The sequence below is a fragment of the Vombatus ursinus genome, unplaced genomic scaffold, assembly GCF_900497805.2.
Source record: "Vombatus ursinus unplaced genomic scaffold, bare-nosed wombat genome assembly UNPS02014961.1, whole genome shotgun sequence".
In the NCBI taxonomy this organism is placed as follows: domain Eukaryota; kingdom Metazoa; phylum Chordata; class Mammalia; order Diprotodontia; family Vombatidae; genus Vombatus; species Vombatus ursinus.
In genome coordinates this window covers 661827-686351 of record NW_020954739.1, presented here as the reverse complement: position 1 = coordinate 686351, position 24525 = coordinate 661827, and the positions used below count along the sequence as shown (strand labels likewise).

Sequence of the window (24525 nt, the reverse complement as noted above, 5' to 3'; positions counted from 1 at the left end):
AAAAAAAGAAAGATGATCATTGAAACCATCAGAGCTGATGAGATGATCACCAAGTGAAATAGTCTCGAAGAGAAGAGGGCTCAGGACAGAGCCTTAGGGGACCCCTATGGGTGTAACCTGGCTGAAGAACCAGTTGTGCTTAGCATTTAGGGCTCTTTACCACCAGGTCCCTACGGTGCTTCTTGTCTTTTTACTGATTCCAACCCTCCATGCACTCTACATTACAGCAATACTGGCCTATTTAGTATTCTTCACCACAAGACTCTTTTCCACCTCTCTGCCTTTGTACCAGCATTTCTTCATGCCTGGAATGCCCTCCCTCCTTTGACCTTTGGTCTCTTAGAATCCTTAGCTTCCTTAGACTCTGCTCCAAAGCTGCCCTTTGCAGAAGCTTTGCCTTCTCTTTTAAGGTTACCTTGTATCTACTCTGTATACGGTTCTCATGTATACTTGTTTATGTATGTGTTGTCTCCTCCTTTAGAGTGTAAGCATTCTGTTTGTGCTTTTTCTTCGCATCCAGCACCAGCAAGGAGTCCATTGTCATTGGATGGCAGAGTAGGTGGAGGGGAATAAGGTGCCTGGGAAGGCAGGGTGGGGCTTAGATTTTTGTATCCCCAGTTCTCGGCACGTAGTAAGCTTTAATCAATGTCTGTAACTGATTCACCAAGTCCAGCCAAATTGGCCTTTTCACTCCTCTCTCTACCAGGAAAGCACAGCCAGTCCTTCACACCGGCGGGGGTCCCCGAAAGAGGACTGTACTGGAGTGCACTCCTCCCCACCTCAGCCTCCTCGCTTCCTTCCAGACCCGGCTCAGGAGCCGCTTTGCCTTCCACAGGAAGCCTTTCCTCATTCCCATTCACATCTAGTTTCTAGTTCCTACCCTTTCCCATCACCTTGTAAAATCTGGTAAATATTTTGTATTTTTTCTCCCAAAATAAGGTGAGCTCTTTAAAGACAAGGACTGTTTCACTGGCTTTGTGTATCTGTGCCTGGCACATAAGCACGTAATAAATGCTTGTGGATTTATTGATTGTTAGATTTAGTTGCTATATGACACCATGCAATGAAACCTCCCCAGAAGCACACATCTCTGGTGTTCAACTACAACTCCCATGAGGCTCAAAAGTGAGCCTCGGTCTTTCTCTCCTCCCAACCCCTCCCCAACCCCTAGGTCCATTTCCGGAATCCTGCTGCCTCAAACTCCTGGGCGGGGTTTTTTGCGCCTTCAACCAAGCACGACAGCGTGTAGGGTGGGCGGGCTCTCCATTTCAGCCAATAAGTATGGCCTAATCTCGGTATTAGCCAATGAGGATGGGCGAAACGTCCTCAAGCCTCCGGGGCGGGGTAACCCCGGACCAATCGGTGACGGCAGCGTCACGTTGGGCAGCATCGAGCTGGAAGTTGTTCTGCGGCGGCGGTGGTGGTGGCGGCGGCTGAGGAAGAGGCAGAGGAAGATGGTAGGTTCCGCTCCCCGAACCCATTCTTGTCCCACAAAATGGCGCCCTGCCCGCGGGGATGGCTCGGACCCGTGCTCGGGAGCCAGGGCAGGTGCCGCTGAGGTCGGAGCCCCCAGATCGGGCCGGCGCTGCCTCGGGTCCCTCCCCTAGCCCATTGTCGCCCCTCCCCCACCCCCCCTCCTCTCATTGTCGCCCCTCCCCCACACCCGCCCTTCCTTTACATCCCACCCTTCCCCCTTACTTTCCTCGTTTCCCCTTCCCCATTTTCACCCCGTCCTCCTCCTCCCCCCATTTTTACCCACCTCCATTGTCGCTGGCCCCCTCCTCCCTCCCTCTCATTGTCACCCCCAGTCCCTTCCTCCTCTCATCTCCCCCCAACTCCCCTCTCCGACATTCCCTTCTATTGTCTTTTCTCTTTATTCTCCCTTCCCCCAACATTCTTCTCCCCCATCTTTCATCCTCTAGTCTAGACACACCTATCCCCTCCCCCACTCCCGCCTCCCCCTTGGATTCTTTTTCCCCAACCCTCCTCCCCGATCCTTTTGTCTCCCCCGCTTCCTCGGATCCTGAACCACCTCCTCTCTCTGTCCCTTTGACCAACCACTTGAAAACCCCTTCCCCAATCCTCCAATGACTCATTTCCTCTCCCTTTCATCTCCTTACATACCATACCTCCTCCCTCTTCGGAGATCTGAGATCTGAGATCTAAGGCCCTCTGGCTTCACCATTCTTGTCACTCTCTCCCCTCCCCCCTTCCCCCTTCCACCAGTGGGACCTTATCTGTCCCCTGGCCCCCTGTCTCGGCTGTCATTCCTCCTTCTAGCCCATCCTCCCCTATTCTCTTGACATGGCCCTTCCCAGACCTAACAGCCTCGTCAGTTTATTGCCCTAGGGTACGCTTTTCTTCCCATCTTCCAATCCCCTCCCCGTTTGCTTCGTCCTACCACCCACACCCCCACACCCCACTTGTTGATATATCTCGCTTATAGCAAAAAACAAAACAAAACAAAAAACCGAAACCGGTTTCTGGCTAGCTGATGTTTCCAGAGCTTTCCCCCCTCCCCCATCCTTTTTCTTCATACCTACTCTTAGACTAGAGCTTTTTCTCCCTGTCTTCTTTCTCATTCTTTCATCTGTTCTTTCTTTTCCTATTCCTTTTCCCCCTTTTTCCCTTTACTGTCTCATCTCCCTCGCTTTATTTTTGTTGATAAGCAGCATAGCATAGTGGGTGAATAATGGATTCGAAGACGGAAAGATCTAGGCTATCCTGCCTCATACAAATGAGCTTTGTGACCTTGGGACGAAGCATTTAATCCCTCAGTTTTCATATCTGCAAAATGAGGATAATAATAGCATCCATGGCACATTTCACAGCATTGTATCAAATTTGTATATACACCTACACACACATGCATATATAATATACATATATATATGCATATACATACGCACACATACATATACGTACACAGTACATTGAAACCCCAAAGTGCTGCAAAATGTGAGCAGTTCTTATTATTTATCCCTTTTTTCACCTCCTACCCTCCCAACCCCAACCTATCTTAGTGCCTGGAAGTTGGATTTTTCTCTCAAGCTTTTTCTTGTGTATCATCCTTTTGGCCTTTTCCTAAAATACTTTTTTTCCTTTTCTTTCTGCTGCTATGTCCCTGTAAGGATACCAGTGGGGCTCACCTTCTCCAACTCTCCCGAGGTGCACCTTGTGGTACTTCCTCATGAACTTAAGTGTTCATAGCAGACTTATTTGTTACCCACTCCCCTTCTTCCATGTTCTACCCAAAAAGTCTCTTATCCATAGGACAGTCTCTCTGTTTCTTCCCTTAGGGGGACAAAGGGGTTTCAGTCCTGTCCAGTTCCTAAAACTTCACAACTCTTTGGGCAAGTGATTTCCCCTGTCTAGACTTGAATTTCCTCATCTTTAAATGAAGGTGTTGGGCTAGATGATTTGTAAGGTCTCTTATGGCCCTTACGATCTGTCTTATGATCTGCCCTGACCCCTTTCCCCACCTCTGCACACATATAACCCACACTCCTTCGAATTTATAGGGGAAGGCGGTGTTTCATTTTGTTATTGTGGTTTCATTTGTTTCTGTTAAGGTGGGGAAGGGGTGTTAAGCAACCGACTCTACAGTTGGGTCACTCTCTGTTGAGCAGCATAATTGGACCTTTTAGCTCCTTGAAGCTCAGTGTGAAAAAAAAAAAAGGATCTGTTTCTGGCCCCTTTTCTCCCAGGTCTTCTCTCTGAACTATACTGCCATCTTTCTGTTCCAGTTGGTCTCTGCTTCTGCTGCAGTTTTCAGCACGCTTAACAAACATTTCAGCCACTTTTGGGAGCAGATCACTTGAATGATTTCCAAGCTGGAGGAAAGGGAGGGATGTCCCTTGATGCCGGTGAATGAAGAGACCACATTCCCTCCACTGTCCCTGTTGGCCATTTTCTGCTTCCTGCCACGCTAGCCTCACTCTTCTGCTTGCTGCCTTTGGGCGGGGCTTGGGGAGAGAGATGGGTGGGTGGTGAGTGCTTCATGCTTCATGCTTAGTGGATGACTCCCTATGCATACCCTTTGGAGCACTGTGAATAATCATTTCTACACAATCCCATATTTTAGGGCTTCTGGCTACAGACAGTTGGTTCTCAGTGGTTGAGGCATCAAATTTTTCTCACATGTGGCCTTGTTTTCAGGCTGACCTAAGTCAGCATTAACTGAAAATTCTGCCTTCTCTGACACTCTCCCCGCCCTTTAATGGTTTGTGTTGTGCTTCGGATGGAGGATTGCCTGCTGGATGTTTGATGAATCATAATGTAATACCAGGACCTCTTCTTCCATTTGTAGGGTTACTGATGCCAGTGGTTCTCAAGGTGTGGTTCAGGGTTGGGGGGAAGGTATCCCCAAGACCCTTTCAGGGGATTGTTGAGGTCAAAACTGTTTTTATAATATTATTCATGTACTTTAATTTCTAATATGGTAAATATTGATGAGTATAAAGGGGTCCTGAGACCAAAAAGTTTGAGAATCACTGATCTAGACCATAACAAGTAGACTGGTAGTAGTTTGAGGTTTGACGAGGTTATGGGGAACTAGTTAGCCTTCACCAAAGGGTGCTTTGAGAGGATATTTTTTAATGTGGCCTTAGTATTATTCATGGCTAGATTATAATTCCCCCAGGGAATAGGGCTTGAGAGAATAGGGCTTTTCTCATATGGCATTTGAATTAACTCTTTGATCACATAGGATCTTGCATTTCTGCTTTTGGAAACATATACCATGTACTCCAGAAGTATGGAAGGTGATACCCTAACTTTACCAAAGGGGCTATGTTTCAGCTCTTTGCTTTGGCATTCAAGGTCCTTCATCTGTCCTCAGCCTGTCTTTCTGATCTTTTCTGCTGTTTCTTTAACCATACAGAAAGATTTGGTATCCCCCAAACATGTTTCATTTTTGGTTTTTTGTTCAGTCATTTTTTAGTTATGTCTGACTCTTTGTGACCTCATTTGGAGTTTTCTTGGCAAAGATACTGGAGTAGTTTGCCATTTCCTTCTCCAGCTCATTTTACGGATGAGGAAACTGAAGCTAACAGGGTTAAGTGACTTGCCCAGGGTCACACAGCTAGTAAGTATCTAGGGCCAGATTTGAACTCAGGAAGTTGAGTCTTCCTCACTCCAGGACTGTCACTCTGTCCATTGCACCACTTAGCTGACAGTGTCTCATGTGTTCCTGCCTTAATTCAGGGTGACTGAACAAGCATTCATTCAGATGATAGCATAGTGTTGTAGAAAGAAGACTGGCCTGGGAATCTTAACCCTTGATGTTAGTCCTGGCTTTGCATCTGATTTGCTGTTGAGTCTTAAACAGATCAGTTAGTTCCCTTCTTTGTAAGTTGAAAGGGTTAGACTAGATGATTACTTGTTCTTCTAGCTCTAAGATTCTGTCATTCTAATATGAAATATTAGGTTCAACTCAAATGCTTCCTCTTGCATGAAGGCTTCCAGATTTCTCCCTACTTTAAAGGAGCCAAGATTTTATTGTTATAGGAGTAATATATTTATTTTATTAAAAAAAAGTTTATTTTTTAACATCTTTTTTTAAAATGTTGAGTTCCAAATTCTCTCCAGCCCCTGCCCTATCCATTGACAAGACAAGCAGTGAAGTTATGTATATTTCCATATTAGCCATGTTGCCAAAAAGAAAAGAGCAAGAAAAATAAAGTCTTTCATAGTTGATTATCATTACAATATTGCAGTTATTACATACTATGTTCTCCTGTTTTTGATCACTTCTCTTTGTATTAGTCATATAAATCTTCCCAGGGTTTTCTGAAGTCATCCTTTTCATCATTTCTTACAGCACAGTAGTTTCCATCACAGTCTTGTTATCACAACTTGTTTAGCCATTCCCCAGTTGATGGGCATCCTCTTGATTTTCAGTTCTTTGCTACTACAAAAAGAACTGCTATAAATATTTTGTACATATAACTCTTTTTCCTTTTTTTTTTAATCTCTTTAGGATATAGACCTAGTTGTGGTATTACTAGGTCAAAGTTATGCACAATTTTATAGTTTTTTGAATATAGTTCTAAATTGTTCTCCCAAATGGTTCAACTGGTTTACCACTGTACTGTCTTTTATGTGATTCTACTTACAACTCTTACCAGTAGTACATTACTATATTATTTTTCTACATCCCTACCAGCATTTGTCCTTTTCCTTTTCTGTCATATTAGCCAGTCTGATAGGTGTGAAGTGATACCTCAGAGTTGTTTTAATTTGCATTTCTCTATTAGCTTTGATTTCTTCTTCTGAAAACTACCTGTTCATATCATTTGACCATGGAGGAATGGCTCTTATTTTTCTAAATTTGGCTTGGCACCCCATATATTTGAGAAATGAGGTCTTTATCAGAGAAACTTAATGTAAAAAAGTTTCCTGATTTCCTTCTAATTTTGGCTACATTGATTTTGTTTGTACAAAAACTTTTTACTTTTATGTAATCAAAATTATTCATTTTACCCCTCATGAGGATCTGTCTGTTATTTGGTCATAAACTCTTAACTTATCCATAGATCTGACTAGTAATTTTTACCCTGCTCCAAAGGAAATCTTATTAATGTGATTGTAAAGGAAGGTTAGAGCCAGGTTGGGAACAACTTTAAATGCCAAACAACAGAGCTTGTATTTGATCCAAGAAGAATAGGGAGGCATTGTAGTTAACTGAATAAGAGGAATGACATAATATTTTAGAAATATCAGTTTGGCAGCTTTAGAGAAAGGAAAGACTTGAAATAGGAAGACCGTTAGGAGAAGGTTAAGCTGTGGGCCACAGACCCGTGAAGTAACAAGGGATCACCCATCACTCAGTGATGAGACATGGGAGGAAATCTTTGTTGGAAATCATTAGGACTGCAGTTTTTCCCTGATCTGTTTATTTGTGTCTTTATTTATATCATTCTTTCCTTTTCCCTGCTCCAAGATTATTTATTTCCCTGCTCCATTTATTATTTAGGAACCATATCTTAATTATCTTTGTAGCACTCCTATTTTCTAGCATAGTTCTCTGAATATATAGTATGCACTTAAATGACTGTTGAATAAGTGAATGAAAATAAAGCAGATTTTTCTTAACCTGAAGTCCATTTAAAAATATTTTTATATTTTGCATTGGTTACTTTGGTAATACTATGTATTTTGTTTTATACACTGAAAAACATTATTCTTAGAAAAGATCCATAGACTCCACCAGACTGCCAAAGGAGTCCATGACCCAAAAATAATATCCTCATAGGGTGGTTGTGAAAAAGGCACTTTACAAACTATTTTATAAATATGAGCTTGTATTAATGTAGTTAATCCTTTCCCCACAACAACCCTGGATATATATGATAGTAATTTTTATGTTGGTCTGAAAATACTTCTTCTCCTTCCCATTCCACCTATACCTGGGAATGGGATGATTTAAAAAAAAAATAAAAAAAAATGAAATAAATTTTTATTGATAGCTTTTGCTTTTTATATCACCAGGATTTTTCCAAGTATCACTCCTTCCCACTTCCAGAAAGCCATCCCATGTAACAAATAATACTTTTCAAAGAAAAAGAGGAATGAGACAAAAAGGTCAGCAAAATCAATTAATACATCAAAAAAGTTTGAAAATACATGCAGTGTATCACATTCATGCACCTCCCACCTCTGTACAGGTGTGGGATGGTCATGGCTCCTCTTATTTTTTCTTTGGAGCTGTCTTTGTAATTTTGCAATATCCACTTAAATTTTTTGTGTTTTTTTTTCCATGTATGTTGTAGTCATTGTGTATATTGTCTCTGCTTATTTCATTCTGTACCAGATAATGTAAATTTTTCCATACTTCTCTGTCTTCATTATATTCATTGTTTCTTACAACACAGGGATATTCTATTATATTTATGTACCATAATTTGTTTAGCCACTCTCTAATTAATGGGCATCTACTTTGTTTCCAGTTCTTTGCTACCACAAAAAGTGCTGCTTCAGGTATTTTGGTGTATATGGGGACTTTCTTTTTCCTCCTGACTTCTGTGGGTTATCAGCCTAGTATTAGATTCTCTGGGTCAAAGTGTATGGACATTTTAGTCACTTTATTTGCATAATTCCAAATTGCTTTTCTGAATGGTCATAATGAATTCACAGCTTTACCAACAATGCACTGTGTGCCTATCTTCCCACAACCCTTCCAACACTGACTATTCTGAATGGGAAGATTTTAACAGCAATGTGAGAAAAGGGGATTGTTGTTCTTTATGCTTGAAGAAACCCTATTGCTGGTACCAAAGTGGAATGGGGATAGCAGCCTTTGAAAACAACCATCTTTTCTTGGATTTAAATATGGAAACATGATTTTTTTGTTGTTGTCCCTGGCTCCATCAAGACAGCATATTTCTTGAAAGTTTGGTCAGCTGTGGTTTTCTGCTTTAAGCGAGATAGAAGTTAGGAAACAAAGATTCCCTGCTTCCTGTTAGGCCACTGGACTCTTGCTATCTCATTGAGGCATGTGATATCTAGGCTGTATGGTTTCAGCTTGGAATTCTTGTCTTCTGGGACAAGCAAGGGTTGTTTCTGCACCAAACCCTATTATATTTCTTTCCATGTGAGAGAAGGTATGACTGTTGTGAGAACTTGATTTATCCCAGAGTAACCCTTCTAGGTCCAGAGGATCAAATCTGGGCCTCTTGCCTTTGTGATCATTTATGGTATAGAATCACAGAATCCCCAAGTTGGAAGAGCTAACTTGTATTTGAATAAGAATCTCTTCCACAGCATCCCTGACAAGTTGTCATCTGCCCAGCTCCTCAAGAACCCCGGTGATAGGGAGGGAGCCCACTGCCTCTCAAGGCAATCCGTTTCACTTTGGGACTGCTGTCATTGTTAGGAAATTTATCCTTACACGGCACTGAAATCTGCCCCTAGAGCTTCCCACATCCTACTCTGTTCAGCTAAATTCAGTAAACATTTATGAAGTAGCTACTATGTGTCTTGCCTTTTACTTAGCTCTGGGGAAGATAAAGAGATAGGAAGACATGGTCCCAGCTCTTAGGGAGCTCACAATATGTATCCCATTAACTGTAATGCAAAACAAAACATTTTGTATGTACATGATTTCTGTATGTGTGTGTATATGTGTATGTATGTGTGTGCATGTACACATGTACATATATGATAGATTGTTTTATGTATGTGTGTGTGTATATGTATCCAAGGGAGAAAAGGTAATTTCCAACTTGGGGGATGAGGAATAATTTCATGGAGTAGCAGGGCCTTGAAGGTTGGTCAGAATTCCAAAAGGTTTAGTTTAGAGGTGTGGAAGGGAGAGCATTGCAGGTAAAGAAAACAGCAGGAGCAAAGGCACAGAGATGAGAAAGCAGGATTTTCTTGAGAAGGACGTGTAGGGGTCACACTGGGTAATTCCATTTTGCTGTGGTATGGCACATAGAGGAGAGGCAAAGGGTGAAGTCAGACCAGAAGGTGTTTTCCCCCCTTCTGAGAGGTAGGTCAAGTTGAAAAGCATTCAGTAAGTATCTGCTTCATGACAGGCACTGGGTGTACAGGGGCAAAACCCAGTCCCTTTCTATTGGAGGAGACAACATGCAGATGACTATGTGTGAACAAGTCATATGCAGAACAGATTGGAGGTGGTCTCAGTGGGAAGGTGCTAGGATTAAGGGAGGCTGAGACTTAAAGCTGGGAGAGCATTCCAGGCTTGGGAGATAGTGAGTGGAAATGCATGGATTTAGGGAGGGAGTATCAGGGGATGGAGTATAGTGTGGAAGGAATGGTAAGGAGGCCAGTGACCCTGGATCCTAGAGGGTGTGGAGAAGTTTTTCTTAGAAGGGGTCAGGTTATGAAGGGCTTTAAAAGGAGCTTTATGCTCCTGGAGGTAATAGGGAGCCACTGGAGTTTATTGAATGGGATGCGTGTGTGTGGGGGGGGAGGGGTCACATTTATAAGTGAATAAGATGACGAGAGAAAGATGCTTGTGTTTAATTTTTGGTTAAGAAATACAGCTCCTCTTGCCATATCCCCTGAAACTTCTGCCTCCCTCCATTGGTTAGGGTAGGACTTTTCCAATTTTGATGCTGCTGAGTTTCTGATATAGCTACCCGTGGTTTTTGTAGGAACCCTGCCTGAGAGCAACTATTAATTACACACTGACAGTGTCTCTGCTGAATGCCAAACGCCAACCTCAGCCGCCCTGCTGTCCATCATGATTGAATCTTTTGAATCATTTCACAAGGCTCTCCAAACTAGAACCCATTTCTCTGGAGGGTATGATGAGAGAGGTTGACTTCTTGCTGAGAGCCACCAAGACAATTACCATCATTTCACAGCATTCGAGATGCATCAGCTAGTGGTTGTGAGCATACAGAAGACTTCATCTTCCCCTTTGTGGTGTGGTTGGCAGGACTGGACAGAAGCATGATGAGGGAAAGCTAAGCAGTAGCCTACAGAACTCATGTGATCAGATGGTGTATTGATGACAGACTGCAAACAGTATCCAAAGCACCTTTTGGTTCATCCTTCAGAAATCCTGTAGTTTTCTTAGGCCTAGTGGCAAAACTTACAGAGCACCTCCTAGATCTTGGATTGGGTTTTCTTGGCATGTTTTAGTAGCCAAGTGGCGATGATCCCAAGCAATAAAGAGTATTACAGGCACCCAGGAGGGTTTTGTGCCTCCTGATTGTCACTGACTTATCAGTATCATCACTTGGACCCCTTCTGGATCCATGTTTAAGTATCCCTCCGTTATCATATCTAGGGCATGCTGTAGATGGAGAGAAGACCATATCTTTCGAGTTGCACGTGGTCTTAGCTTCATCTTCTGGTCCCTTTTTCTCTTCTTAAAACTTAACTCTTGACAAGGTATCTCACACATAGTCGATGTTTAAACGATGCTTATGCAATTGAATAAGCCCTCCAGCCTTCTTCCTATGTGCATTATTCCAAGCTTTGGGCTAGAAGAGCTGTAAGAATTGTAATGAGAAAAGTGCCAGTTTAGCCTCTACCACATAAAACTGTGACTTTAGATAAGTAATTTTACCTCCCTGGTCTCAGTTTGCTCATATTTTTAAGAAGAGATAATGATACTTAGTCCATCTGTCTTCTAGAGTTTTTGTAACAGTCAACAAAGATTATATATGCAAAGTGCTGTCTACCTGAAAAGGGCTACAGAAATGTGACTATTTATTGTTACCAAGATCCTCTTCCCATGGGGCCTGTTGTTTTGGGCCTCTTACCTAGAAGCTTGGTTTCCCTCTCAGACTTGATGCCTTGTTTCCAATACAGATGGTGGGATTTAACTGAATGTACCAGCCTAATGGAGTTCCAACTGTTGTTGTAAGTAAGCATGTGAGCTGTCATACTTATTCTGGAACAAGGCCCATTTTAAAGCTACACCAGGAACCACTTGTGGTGTTTGAAATGTTTAGTGGAGACTGTTTCCCCTATTATGCCCTGTGCTGGAGGCTTTGCTGAGCTCCCACTGGCAGCCCTGCCTCCTGGACACCATGGTCAGGGAACTTGGCTCTTTCTACCTTAAAGGACCTTGTATCATGGGAATGCAAAGACCCAAAATTAATAGCCCCAGCCCTGTCACCATTTTCTCTGTGACCCTGAACAAATCACTTCCCCCTTTTTGGGTCTCCCTTTTACCATCTTGGGGGTGTTGGAGTAGAAAGGACACTAGCGTGATAATCAGGAGGCCTAGGTTCTAGGCCAGTCTCAACAGTGACTGGCTCTGTTACCCTAGACAGGTTACCTTAACCTTTCTAATTCCCATCTCTGAAATGGGAGTAATAATACTTACTCTACCCTGTGTCACAGAAAGATGATAGTGGGGAAAGTGGGGAAACCTTAATCTTAAATATGTACACACACACATATACATATACACATATATACATTCTTAAATGATCTATTAGGTCCCTTCTGGGTTTCATTTCTGTCTCTCTCATTTGTAGATGAAGCCAAATTATGAACCAGCTAGCTTTATTCATAGTCACTTTATACCTACTTTGCCCTGTCTGAGAGTGTTTTGAAAGCAGCTGAATATCTATTTGAGAATTGCTGGTCCAAAGGAAAGAGCTTTGGCTTATGAGCCAAAAAACCAGGTTTCAGACCCCAGCTCTTTTCCTTACAGAGAGGGGGAGTGATTTACCCATGGCTAAAGAGGTGGTATGTAAGTTCTATTATTGTCTCCTTTTTGCAGATGAGGAAATTGAAAGTTTAGATGATTTGCCCAGGGTTGCCCAGTTGTCCTGAGGCCTATAGGATATAAATTCAAGTTTTCTTGGCTCCAAATGCAGCTTTCCATCCACTATGCAACTTAGTTGCTACTAGTAGTAGTAGTAGTAGTAGTAGTAGTAGTAGTGGTGGTGGTGGTGGTGGTGGTGGTGGTGGTGGTGGTAGTAGTAGTAGTAGAGTAAGCTAAAAAGGAAAAGAATGAAGTAGTGGCAGAGCTGAAATGAGAACTTGGCTCTTGCATCTGTCTCCACCTGTTTTGCAAAGTTCCAGTTTTGTGTTTGTCAGAATGCGTCCACTGGACGTCATTGAGAAGATTGTGGTTTGTCCCTTTTTTTTTTTTAAGGCAATTGGGATTAAGTGACTTGCCCAGGGTCACACAGTTGATACGTGTCAAGTGTTTGGTCTGAGGCCGCATTTGAACTCAGGTCCTCCTGACTTCAGGGCCTGTGCTCTATCCGCTGCGCCCCCTAGCTGCCCAGTTTGTCCCTTCTGATTGGATACTGATCAGAGACCCTTCAGTTGCATTCATCTTGGTCTCTCTTTTTCTTCCTGTCCGCTTTCTTTCTCTAAGGATGACCTATAGCGGGTCAGCAAGGAAGACTTCCTGCTAAGTCTTCTTGGCTGCTCTTTACCTCATCTCTCTTTCTTTTCTCCTTTGGAAGCTAACATTCTTAGAACAGGAAATGTTCTTCTTTCTTCCTGCAAAGGCAAGGGAGTAGAATTGTCAGGTGGCTTTTGGAGCTGGGGAAAGCAGTTGCAGAAGACTGTCTCAACCATGTGTAATCTCTGTCAACAGCTTAGTTCCTGAGTTCCTGTTGCTAAGAGCATTGTTTAGGGAGATAACTGTTGGCATAGAGCCAGGATTTGAACCCAGGTCCTGTGCCTGTTCCACAACCCTGTACTTTTTCTTAGGACTCTCACTAGAATGCTGTTCAGATTCCTCTTGGTGGTCCAGCAGAGGCAGGGTGTACCAAATCAGAAAGGCTTTGTGTTAAGGCTTGGTGACCACTAATATGCCTGTTGTCAGAAGATTAATTTAACTAATAGTTAAATGTGGGGAAACTCATCACTGGAAACTCAACATTTACTTTAGCCACAGCAACTTAGGAAATTCTCCCTTAAAGCAGTCTGCTGGGGGAGGGGCGGGGGGGAGAAAGGGTTGTCAACACCCGTGAAACCACAACTTCTTCAAATGATCCAAGTACAGATGGATGTTGTTACCAAACAGTCATTAAGTGCCCAAGTGTGATCTTTTGATCCCACTGGGGGTCTTGGGCAGCCTGAGAACTGCCAATGGCCTTAGCGTATACATCCTGGGGGTATAAACAGAGGGGGAATTGAAATAATAACATTTCTATAGCATTTGACAGTTTACAAAGCACTTTGCTTACAATCAAACTTTGATACAGGCAGTACAAGTATTATCCCCAATTTATAGCCCTGAAAGGTAAAGTGAGTAGTGGTGGAGTCAGGTCTTAGGTGCACCCAGGGCTTAGGACTCAGGTCCCAAGTTCCTTCTCATAGGAAAGGAGAAAGGGAGAAGGGGGGAAAAGGGGTAGGAAAAACAGGGATGAGATAAAAAAAAAAAAAAAGTGGTTCCTGTGATTGGGAGCTGGAGAGAGAGAACCCTGAGCAGTTGTTTTAGCTGATGCTTGCCCTGTCGTCTCTTACCTTTTCCCACCTCTAAATCTTCCATGGTGATCTTAAATTCCTTAACTATCAACCCTGTACTTGGCGCAAATGACTTTTTTTGATGAGGGTGGGAGGAGTGAACAGTTGATGGGAAGGCCACTCAGTGCCCTTTGTGGATCTGTTCTCATGGAAAGATTCCAGGCCAAAAAGGAGCCTTTCTTTCTCCCTTGCTCTCTGGCCACATTATCTGAAGGGTCCTGAATGCTGGGGAGCCTGAGGAACCTGAGGGGTGGAATAGTCACGAGGTGATCTTGCTTATCACACACAGTAAAGGGCATCATTGAGTCTTCACCTGCGTGACCGCCATTCTGAGGCCCTGGAGATCACCCTTTACTCTGGTTGGGCTGCTCTCTGTTTGCTTGCCTGGTCTGTCTCTGGTCTCTTACTGATGCTACAGGATCTCTTCTTGTGTCTTTTCCAGGCAGATTTTTTGAAAGGATTACCCGTCTACAACAAAAGCAATTTTAGTAGATTTCATGCTGATTCTGTGTGCAAAGCCTCGGTAAGTAGAGTTTTGAAGGGTGGGGTGGTGTTCCTAGTGACATTGTGGAGTGAGGCACTTTGATGGGGTGAGCTGAGCCTTGCCAGAGGGACCTTGGAGTTGTGGACAGAATTGGCTCAGGGGATGCAGGAGCCTGCAGGTAGCAGTGGAGGGCAGATGGTTCAGGTGGAGTATTGGTTAATTGTAGCTTATGCTTTGTTTCGTCTGCTTTCCCCACCTGAAGCGAAGACACAGCACTGTGGTGGGGGAAGGCCACTCGCCTGAGGGTTGAGAGAGCCGGCTCTGGGCCCAGCTTGGACATGGAAGGTGTCTTTGGGCAAATGCTTTTTCACTCAGAACTTGTTTTCCCTTCTGTAAATTGAGGAATTGAACTAGATGATAATTAAGGTGTTTTTAAACTTTTAGTATTTTATAAACCTCTGTAATGACCTCCTGACCATCTTAATTCCAAGTGTCTAAATTTTGATGTATCACATTCTGCCTCAGTCACACAGGGGTGTGGTTAAGGGAAGGGGAAGGATTTGAGCTTTCTTTATCAGTGTAGGAGCTTTGGGAATTCTTCATCACCACATGGTTCCTAATCTCCTTCTTCCCAATTCTCCTACAGAATAGACGGCCATCAGTCTATCTTCCCACAAGAGAATATCCATCAGAACAGAGTAAGTGAAGTTGCTTTCTTGGGCTGTTGTGCTTAGATGCCAAGTAGGGATTTGGGCCTAATAGCCCAGGACTTTGGAAGGAAAGCAACCCTCCCTTTGCCCGGGAGAAGGATGCTGGCATGTCAGATCAGCTCTCAGTTAAGGAAGGCCAGGCCCAGGCCTGTCTGTTACTCTGTGACCCAGAGTAATTGGAATAAGTAAGTTGTGTTTGAGCAGCTGAGTCCAGGGAAGAGGGCCTTACAGATCTCTGCCCTGCTTTTGTCCCTGTTTGTAGCGATCTAACTTCCCTAGCTCTGAATTCTCTGGTCAGATCACCTGGTACCAAGCCTCACTCCTTCCTTTTGCTGAAGAGGGTGCTATTCCCTTAGTTAATTAAGCCTTGTTAATTCATACCCTCTCATTTGGGAAATTTGCACATTTGGGACATGACTAGATAGAAGTTTGCTTTTTACCCATTCTATGAAGAAAGGAGTTTGCTGATTAAGAGTATAATGAATAGTATGTGTTGTAAAAACAAAACAAAACCAAAAAACCTACTGGGTGTCATGTCAGAAAATCTGGGTTCAAGGCCAGGTCCGGTTGCTGGGTCTCCCTTCCCCCCACCCCCAAACTCATGTGACCCTTAAGAAAGTCATTTTCCTTCTGTGCTTTAGTTTTCTCATCTCTAAAATGGGGATAATAATGCTTCCAACACTTACCTCATAGGGTAATTTTGAGACAGTGTTTTGTAAACTGTAAAGCACCATATAAATATGAGCTGCCATTTATAACAATAAGAACAGCAGCAATGCTAAAGTCTGGAGAATGAGTCGATTCTCCAGTTCTGTGCCCATGGAGCACCAAGCCCAAACAGCATTTTGTATGGGCCTGGTGTCTCTCATTGAGGTCCAGTGGTGGGGAAGCTTTTGGAACTGATGCTCATCAGTACTCATCAGACCACGTAGGGGCCTCCTCGAGTATGGCCAGATGAAGAACCCCCTTTGATGGAATGGTAACTTTGGAAGTTTTCAGTTAATCATGTAAATAGAATTTCATCCTGGAGCTCATTTGGCCCACTTGGGAACAAGCTTTGTAAACTCCTCAGGCATTTAAGGTACCCCATTGATAACACCGATCTGCTCATTACAAATCATTCTTAACAAAAAGTAGATCTCCTGTGGACCTGGCAAAGTCCTGGGAAGTACTCTGTTTACCTTGTGTCCTGAAGGAATCCAAATCTAAGAGCTGGAAGGGACCACCTCATCTAACCCCTTCATTGAACAGGGAAGGAAACTGAGGCTCAGAGAGGGGAAGGGACTTGCCTGAGGTGACATGGTATGAAGTAGAACACTGTACTTCAAAATATTTTATAATTAGACTTTCCATTAATTCAAATTGGTTCTGGTGGTTGGAATTATGATTTTTTGAACTGTGCCTCCTTTGCAGAGCTGAAACAACACATTTGTGTCCTAAGAAAAGTTTACAAGTTACATCCTCCCCCCCTCCCCATTGATGTTGGCTGCTGGAGGCTTTGAGCCTCCATTGTAGCGTGCCACTGAAACACCTAAATATGGAGAGCAGGATTTTCTGGTTGTCACAAAGATTAAATACAATTTATTAAGTCATATTCAAAAGTACTCCTTGTCAAATCCTCCCCCACCCCCCAGCACATACATGTGTTGCATCCTAGACATCATAGGGTGATTGAAAACGAAGTGCCATTACAAACTGCTGCTTTCTGTTTGTGTCTCTCTCTGCCCTTCCAGTTATCGTAACAGAAAAGACAAACATTCTTTTACGTTATCTTCATCAGCAATGGGACAAAAAGGTAAGTGCTTAAATGCTGCACCTTGGGGAGAAGACCTTTCATGGCAGAAATAGGAATGTTCAAGCAGGAATGATGGAAGGCAGCAGTCCCTCGAGAGGCAGACAGTCAGTCACCCAACCAACAAACATTTGCAGGTGCCCACTAGGTGCCAGGCACTCTGTTAGGTGCTGGGCATACAAACCCAAGAAAGTGACTTAATAGTTCTTAGGTTTTGGGGACAGTGATCTTTGCTTGAAGTCAGTCAGCTTTCTCCTTGGTGCTCAGCAGATGGCGTGACTTAGAGACCAGGAGCACCTCTACTGTTCCTCATGGCCTCCTGAGCCCCATGTGGGAGGGAGGCACTGCCTAGCATAGGCCACTGGTATTCTGGGAGAGCAGAGGATGACAGAGCGGAGAAGGACTGGGAGATTGAGCAGCCACGTCACCTCATGGTATAGAATTGAGGGGAAACTGAAGGCCAGAAACAAAAATATTTACTGCAGGTCATAAACAGAGCAGTTGGCATTGCCAGATCTAGGATCCAGGCCTCCTGATTCCCAGGTCAAGGCTGTTTTAAAAAAAAAGTTTCTTTGAGGTTTTTTTTGGTTGTTGTTTATTTTACACCAGAGTCACTTAGACACACATTCCCTCCCCCTCCCTCCCCATCTGAACCCTCCCTCCCCATCTGAACCCTCCCTCAGAACCACAAAAAACAGTTAAGCAAAGCCAGCTGCCACAGTGACTGTGTCAGACAGTCTGTGGAACATTCCACTCCACGGACAGACCTTGCCCTCCCTCCTCCCATGCTGAGAGGAGGAGGGAAGTGTCTTTTAGTATCTGCCTTCTGGGATTCAGGTATGTTTCATAGTTTATGGGTGTGTACATGTGTGTGTCTGCACGTATGCATGAGGGTGTGAGAGACCCTCATCCTCAATCTCCATCCATGCTTGCTGTGCCTCTAAGTAGGTTTGTCTTGTCTTTGTCCACACACACACATGCACACACGCACACACACACACATGCACACACGCACACACACACACACACACCCCCCACCCCACCTCACACAGAGCCAGACTTGGCTGTCCCATCTCCCTGAGCATTTGGCAGATCCAGGGTTCCTGGGATTTCCTGCAGTGATTGTGAAGCCCCTTTAGGAGAGGACTTGGGCTGTCCCAGAAGCCTAGTACTGGGAGGGGTCTTCAGAGTCTCCTAGTTCATCCTCCTCTCTCACCCGGGGAGGCCTTCCACAGCATTTCTGAGAGGGGCCATCCTGCCTTTGCTCGGACCTTTAAACCTCCAGGGAGAAGGAGCTCACTGTCCAAGGAAGAGGCTCATTCCATTCGTGGGCAAGGAGTTCTGATTTAGCCTCTGTCTGCTTCCTTGTCACTGCAGCTTCCTTTGCTCTCGGGGATTGAGCAGAATGAGGCCCATGTCTTTTCCATGTTCAAATGCTTGAAGACAGTTACCGTGTTCCCCCCAAGTCTTTTTATTTCCACACTCACCATCCCTAATTTCTTCAACCAGTATGGCATAGTTTCCAATAAATCAATGAACAACAAGCATTTATTAAGCACCTACTGTGTGCTGAGCACTGTGCTAGGTGTTGGGGATACAAATACAAAAAAAAAAAAAAGAAACAACTCTTGGAGACAAGATGTGTGTATGTAAATACAGTATACAGAGAATAATAGATACGAAATAGATCCCAGGTCCTTCCTCAGGGAGGGAGGAAACTGGAACCTGGTACAGTCAGGAAACGATTCTAGTGGTGCTTATACTAAGTCTTGAAGGAAGCCGGGGATTTTGTGAGGCTGAGGTGAGGGAGGATAGCATGCCAGGCAGGAGGTACAGCCAGTGCAAAGGCACAGAGACTTCTAGAAGGTAGAGGGTTATATGTGAGCAACAAGGAGAAAGCCAGTTTGGTTAGGCCAGGAGGAATGTATAATGAGGGTGGAAAGGTTGGGACCAGATTGTGAAAGGTTTTAAAAGCCAAACAAGAGATTTCTGTTTGCTCCCAGAGACAATAAGGAGTCACAGAGAGTGACGTGGTAAGATCTGGGCTTAAGGAAAATCACTAGGGCAGCTGTGTGGAGGATGGATCAGAGCAGGCAGGGAGACCAGGTGGGAGACCTTTGCAATAGTCTCGGCAGGAGGGACGAGGTGGTATGAGCAGAGAAAAGGGCTTGGATTTGCGATACTGGAGTTATCCGATGCAGTATGCATGTATTCCGACTTGTTGTGATCCTTCCTCAAAGGTGGCACCGAGAAGAATCACGATAGTGAACTTTTATCTGGAAGGTCATTTTCAGGCTGGCCAAGTGCTGACTGTATATGGCCACATCGTCGGTACACCCCCTGTTCACATCGTGACCCCCAGTATAGAATGATGCACTGAACCTGTCCAGGCTAAGTCAGATCCCATTGGGACAGTGGTTCAGTCCCACTGGACCAGTAGCCTGGGACAATCTCCCTGGCTCAAATTTCGCCTTTCTGCTGCCACTTCTACTGCCATCTACCATCATTCCTGGTGTTTGGCTTGTGGCCAATGTACACGTAGGGCTATGCGAACGCAGGAGGAGGGAGGTTTGATTAGATGGCAGTGCGTGCAGGCGTGTGAAAGAAAAAGAGCTGATTGTCTTAGTGAACTGGAAGCCCCGAAAGGTCAGTTGTGATGTAGTAGCAAACAAACAAAGCTGATTAGGTCTTAGGTTGCTTTTACACAGGTGCAAGTCTCCAGAATAAGGGAGGTGATCAGATCACTTTTCTCTGATCTGTTTAGGCCACAGTTTGAAGTATTATTTTCTTTTTCTTTTTATTTAAATTAATTAATTAATTTTAGTTTTCAGCATTCACTTCCATAAGATTTTGAGTTTTAAATTTTTCTCCCCCTGCCTTCCCAAGACAGCACGCAATCTGATAGATACGTATACATTGCTATTAAACATATTTTCACATTAGGCGTGTTGTAAAGAAGAATTAGAACCAGTGGAAGGAGCCATGAGAAAGAAGAAACAAAACAAAACAGAAGGAAAAAAAAAAGAGAGCAAATAGTTCTTTGTCTGGATGTGGATAGCATTTTCCATCATGAGACTTTTGGTTGAAGTATTATTTTCAGTTCCCAGCAAAAGAGTTTCTTAAAGTATCTACTGTTAGAGCTGCTAGGGAGTCACTGGAGTTTATTTAGCAGAGGAGTGATGACTTGGGCTTTAGGGAGTAGTAGAACTAGGATTTGAACCCAGATCCTTTAACTCCACGTCCAGGGCTCGTTCTTCTATTACCTCTCAGCCTCTTGGTAGGAGGGATTTCTGCTAAGTAAGCATCGGCCTCATTCCCTCTGAGATCCCTTCCAACTCTGCAGTTCTCTGATCATTTATTAGACTGGCTCTGCTTGGAATTGGACCTCATTTGCTGAGGTGCTGTAATTTCATACTCCCCCTGCCTTCTCCAACTCCTTACTCTCAGATGTAAATAGTCCCCTCAGCCGAGTCTTCTGGCCAATGCAAAGGTCGCTGTTTGGTGCCAGTTAACCCCCTCTTGGCCCCACCTGCCCCTTGTTTGCTGCCATCCAAGGTTGCAGAAACAGTGCATGCTTAAAACTGCCTCACCTTTGCAAACCTGGCAGCCCAACCAGCACTGGAGGTGTGCCTGTCCCGGCCTTCTTTTCCTCCCTCTCCCTAGTAGATTGAAGGGGGATGGGGATGGGGGGGGTTAGAGTTGAGGAAACTGTCTTTTTAGCTTCCTGCCTGTGTTCCAGGAAGAAATAGGCAGGGCTGGTGTGAGGTTAGTAAATCAAACGTGAAGCACAGCTGGCCCAGAAACTGGGTTTGCTTTTGGCTTTATTCTTGATAGGTAAATAACAGCCCAGTCCTGCATTAACTTGTGTAGAGAAAATTCCTTTGGCAGCCTTAGGGGAGTAGAAAGGGCCAGGGCTGTGAGTTAGCAGATTTCAGCATCAATAAGCCTTTATTGTAAGTGTGCGCTTTTTTAGGCCCTGTTTTTACGCTCTGAGAGACGTCTAAGAGAGATAAGGCACTCTGGTCGTAACAATGCACATTTTTATAACCCTTAAAGGTTCTCTTGTGCCTAAGTGAGGACAGCCTGGCTACCTCTTAGGGTTGTTGGGAGGAAAGTGCTTTGTAAACCTGAAAGGGCTTTGTCTTGGCTCAGCCACTGTCCTGCAGTCCAACTTCTCTGGATTGCCTATTCTATGAGAGGAAAGGGCCAGATATAATCACTGTGACACTATGGTTCTAAAACCCTCTTACAAGGAAGGCCAACAGAGGAATATTGTCCATAGTAAAGCCATTTGTGTATCCCACCAGATGGCCCATGAGGAAGCTGTGGATTTGGAGGGATGGATTCTCCAAACACTAAATAATGATCTTGTAATAATCGCTTAGGCAGAATGCTTCAGTTGATTATATGAGGATGGCATTGTTGTAAAGGGATAGGTAAAAATGGAGCTGTGCTTGAACTCGTCATCATCATCATCATTTATGTAACGCCTTTACGTGTCATTTACATATATTATCTCATATTTTCCTTACAGCAACCTTGAGAATACATACTACTATGTTTATTTTACAATTGAGGAAATTGAGGCAAACAGAAGTTAAGTGACTTGGCAGTGTTTTGAGTCTGGATTTGCACTCATTTAATCCCAACTCTTGCTCTAGCCGCTGGGCCACCAGCTGCCCCAGTCCTTTTCTTTAGCCATCACATACCATTTAACATTCAACTCACCTCCCCATTTTCCCCTTCAGACTTGTTATTGACGGCCTCCCCTCCCTAGAACAACCCACCTAGCCCCCTGAATCACTCACCAGGACAACTTAGTGTGCAAACATATGGGGGCAGGAGGTGGGTTCTTCTCCCCTCCCTGCCTCCCTTTCTAGGATGATAAGACTTGTTCTTCCGTGCTATAGTAGAGTCAGTAGAGGATTTGGAATCAGAAGGCCTGGTTTTTAGTCCTGATTCTGCCATTTGCTAACTGTGTGACTCTGGACAAGTCACTTCATCTCTGAGCCTCCGTTTTCTGATGTAAAACGGGTGCAATACTTGCCTACCTGGGGTTGTTGTGAAGCTTAGGCGGGGTATATGCACAGGGTGCTTAGAGAGTGGTACGACACCGGAGGGATGTCAGTCCTCAGAATTCCCTGGTAAGAGGCTGGCCCTGCTGCCTTTGTTCCAGAGGCACTGCCCTGTCGAGGCAAGAATGTTGCCCTCGGAGCCATAGCTCTGCCCCTAATTTTAGCCGTTTGACCTTGGACAAATCAATTAGCCTTGGTTTCCTCTTCTGTAAAGTAATCCCTTATCTGCCTGGACAAGTTGCTATCTTAAAGTCCCTTCTGTGTCCCAAAGATCTAAGATTTCTGAAGGCAGGAATGTGATCCCTGTGAAGGGATTTGTTATTCTATTACACTGAAAAAACTTGTAGGTGTCCAGATTATCTGGGCTGACTTCAGGAAGCATGTAAGCCAACCCTTCCCTCACATGAGCTCTTGCTCTGGCATTCCTGACAGATGTTGTTCGGCCTCTGTCCTGGACAGCCCAAGCCGTGTCGTTCTACTGTCCCTGGACATCTCACTTTGTTTCCTCATCTCCCGTGCTTCATGCTGCTCTCTTTGGGGTGTGGCTTTGTACTATTGTTCAGTTTAACTCACATTTATTAAGCACCTACTGTGTGCAACGTCCTGTACTAGGCTTAGCTTAAACAGGGTCTGTTACCCAAAGGAATTCACAGCCTTTGGGGTGGGGGGGTGGGGAGACACAATCCTTAATGAAGGTCGTAAAGCATTGTTTAAGTGCCTGCTGTGTGCCAGGAGTCATGCTGGCCTCTTGGTGGAGGTGACGTTAGAAATGGGTACTACGGGAGAAGTAGGGTTACAGTTAGCATGAGCCCGAGGAGAGCCCAGAGCATGCTTGGGGGACAGAGTGGGAACCAGTTCGATTGGAGCTTTGTGAGTGTAGTGATGAGAAAGGCCTTGGAATGTCACCATGGCTGGTAAAGCCATCCAAGAGCTCAGAGCTCAGAGGGGAACTATCCCATACAAACTACTTTTCTTAAGATGGGGAAACCGGGGTCTAGGGAGGGAGAAGGGACTGACAGGATTATAGAATTTAGAGCCAAATGAGTCCTTGGGGATCGTCTTCTGTAGCCTCGTCATTTAAGAGGTGAAGAGGAAAGTCCCTGCCTAAGGCCAAGCATTACTTGAGGGCTAGGGCCCAGAACTGAGCTGGGCAAGTAAGTCTCCTGACTTGGTCGTTGTTAACTAGTCTGTCCCACAGGCTTTTGTCCTCAGACTTCACTGGGTGAATTGTGACTCCATCAGGCAGTGGCAGCTTAGTGGCTGCTCTCCTGATGAGCCAGCAGGCCCTTAAGGGGAGGGCCGTCTTCTTCTCTGCAGCCCTCCAGGGGAGGGGGCCTCAGGGTTAGGGCTCGCCGTCATTTTGTCCGGTCTCCTCACTTTAAGGCGCAGGCTTGCCCAAGGTCACTGGATGTTCACTTCTTCCTCTCTTTCTCCCAACCAGAATGCTGCAAAGAAGAGAGACCAAGAACAAGTAGAACTAGAAGGTGAGAGTTCAGCGCCTCCCCGAAAAATTGCCAGGACAGACAGCCAGGACATGAATGAAGACACTTAGGACTCTCGCTTTCCCTCGGCAACTTGTCTGCAGGCGCTTCCTGTCTTGTTTCATCACAGTGTGTAAGCCCCTTCCCTCCGCACTATGCAGCCCAAACCACTTCTGACTTCATAGGAGCCAATGTATTTATTTCCGTAATTTTTATTTATGTTGTAAAATGTATGGAGTGATGGTTAAAAGCAAGTCATCAGACGGTGTAGTGTAACATTGGTAGATGCTTTTTAAAAAAAATACATGGTCACTTTTTTTTCCATGTTTTACTAGATCTGTTACTTAATTAACTCGGAAATAGCTGAGAAAAGGTGGGAGCCAAACACAGCCTTATTGGTCTGTCCCTTCCAGGGCTAGGGCCAAGCATTACTTGAGGGCTAGTCCCAGGGTCTGGGGGGTGGGGGTTTGGTGACAGTACGGCCTGGGCCTTCCAGCCTTACCCACAAGCTTCCTCTGGGACCTGTTGGCTCTCACAGTGTTTCCTCCCAATGGCAGGGCCCCTAGGAGGCCAGCGTGTTTGCCTGTTGCTCCACCCTCAGCCTCAAAAACTGTTGGGCCCCTCCCTGATGGAGTTGGTCAGTTTAGAAGGTTCATTTTGGGCTTCTCTTGTGCCCACTGGGCACTTGACAAAGGCTGCATGTTGGGGCAGTCTTGAATGCCCCAACTGCAGGGCCTCCATTCCAGGAAGCTGGAGTTAACAGCTCCTTTTTTTTTTTTTTAACCTCCCCCCCACATCATTTTAATAAGGACTGGCGTGTTCAACTTCTCCAATCAAATAAAAGGATATTTCTTATCCCATCTTGAGTATTTGATCGGCAGCACATTTAGTACACGTGGCACAGAGGGAGCTGTTTAGTCGGAGACCTGGTTATCTGTCATCTCTCTTCTTCGGCCGTTTTTACTGAGTTTCCCCAGCCAAGAGTGTCACTCAGGGCTGGACCTTTTCGTGGGTGGGGGGCTCAGCTGTGGTACTGACTAAGGACATTTCACCGTCATGGGCTCTTCCG

At 44.6% G+C, this 24525-nt stretch overlaps 1 protein-coding gene across 2 annotated transcripts; it reads left to right on the top strand.

The window, feature by feature from the left end:
* The first annotated feature begins 1177 nt into the window (after window positions 1-1177).
* DDA1 (DET1 and DDB1 associated 1) lies at window positions 1178-24316 on the top strand. 2 transcript variants are annotated; one of them, XM_027845439.1, is made up of 6 exons: window positions 1442-1457; window positions 11287-11337; window positions 14357-14437; window positions 15045-15096; window positions 16842-16903; window positions 23417-24316. In XM_027845439.1, the coding sequence occupies exons 2-6, from the start codon at window positions 11305-11307 to the stop codon at window positions 23525-23527; spliced, it is 339 nt and encodes a 112-aa protein (XP_027701240.1). In that variant the 5' UTR covers window positions 1442-1457; window positions 11287-11304; the 3' UTR covers window positions 23528-24316. The 2 variants fall into 2 exon arrangements, with proteins under 2 accessions (XP_027701241.1, XP_027701240.1); XM_027845440.1 differs by lacking the exon at window positions 11287-11337 and having other exon boundaries at window positions 1178-1457.
* The last annotated feature ends 209 nt before the right edge of the window (window positions 24317-24525 follow it).

Excerpts from the sequence above, each read along its gene's own strand:
- DDA1 (XM_027845439.1), top strand. The coding sequence starts at position 11,305 with ATGTACCAGCCTAATGGAGTTCCAACTGTTGTT. Across the intron at positions 11,338-14,356 it reads ATGGAGTTCCAACTGTTGTT|GCAGATTTTTTGAAAGGATT; the intron begins GTAAGTAAGCAT and ends TGTCTTTTCCAG. Across the intron at positions 15,097-16,841 it reads AGAATATCCATCAGAACAGA|TTATCGTAACAGAAAAGACA; the intron begins GTAAGTGAAGTT and ends CTGCCCTTCCAG.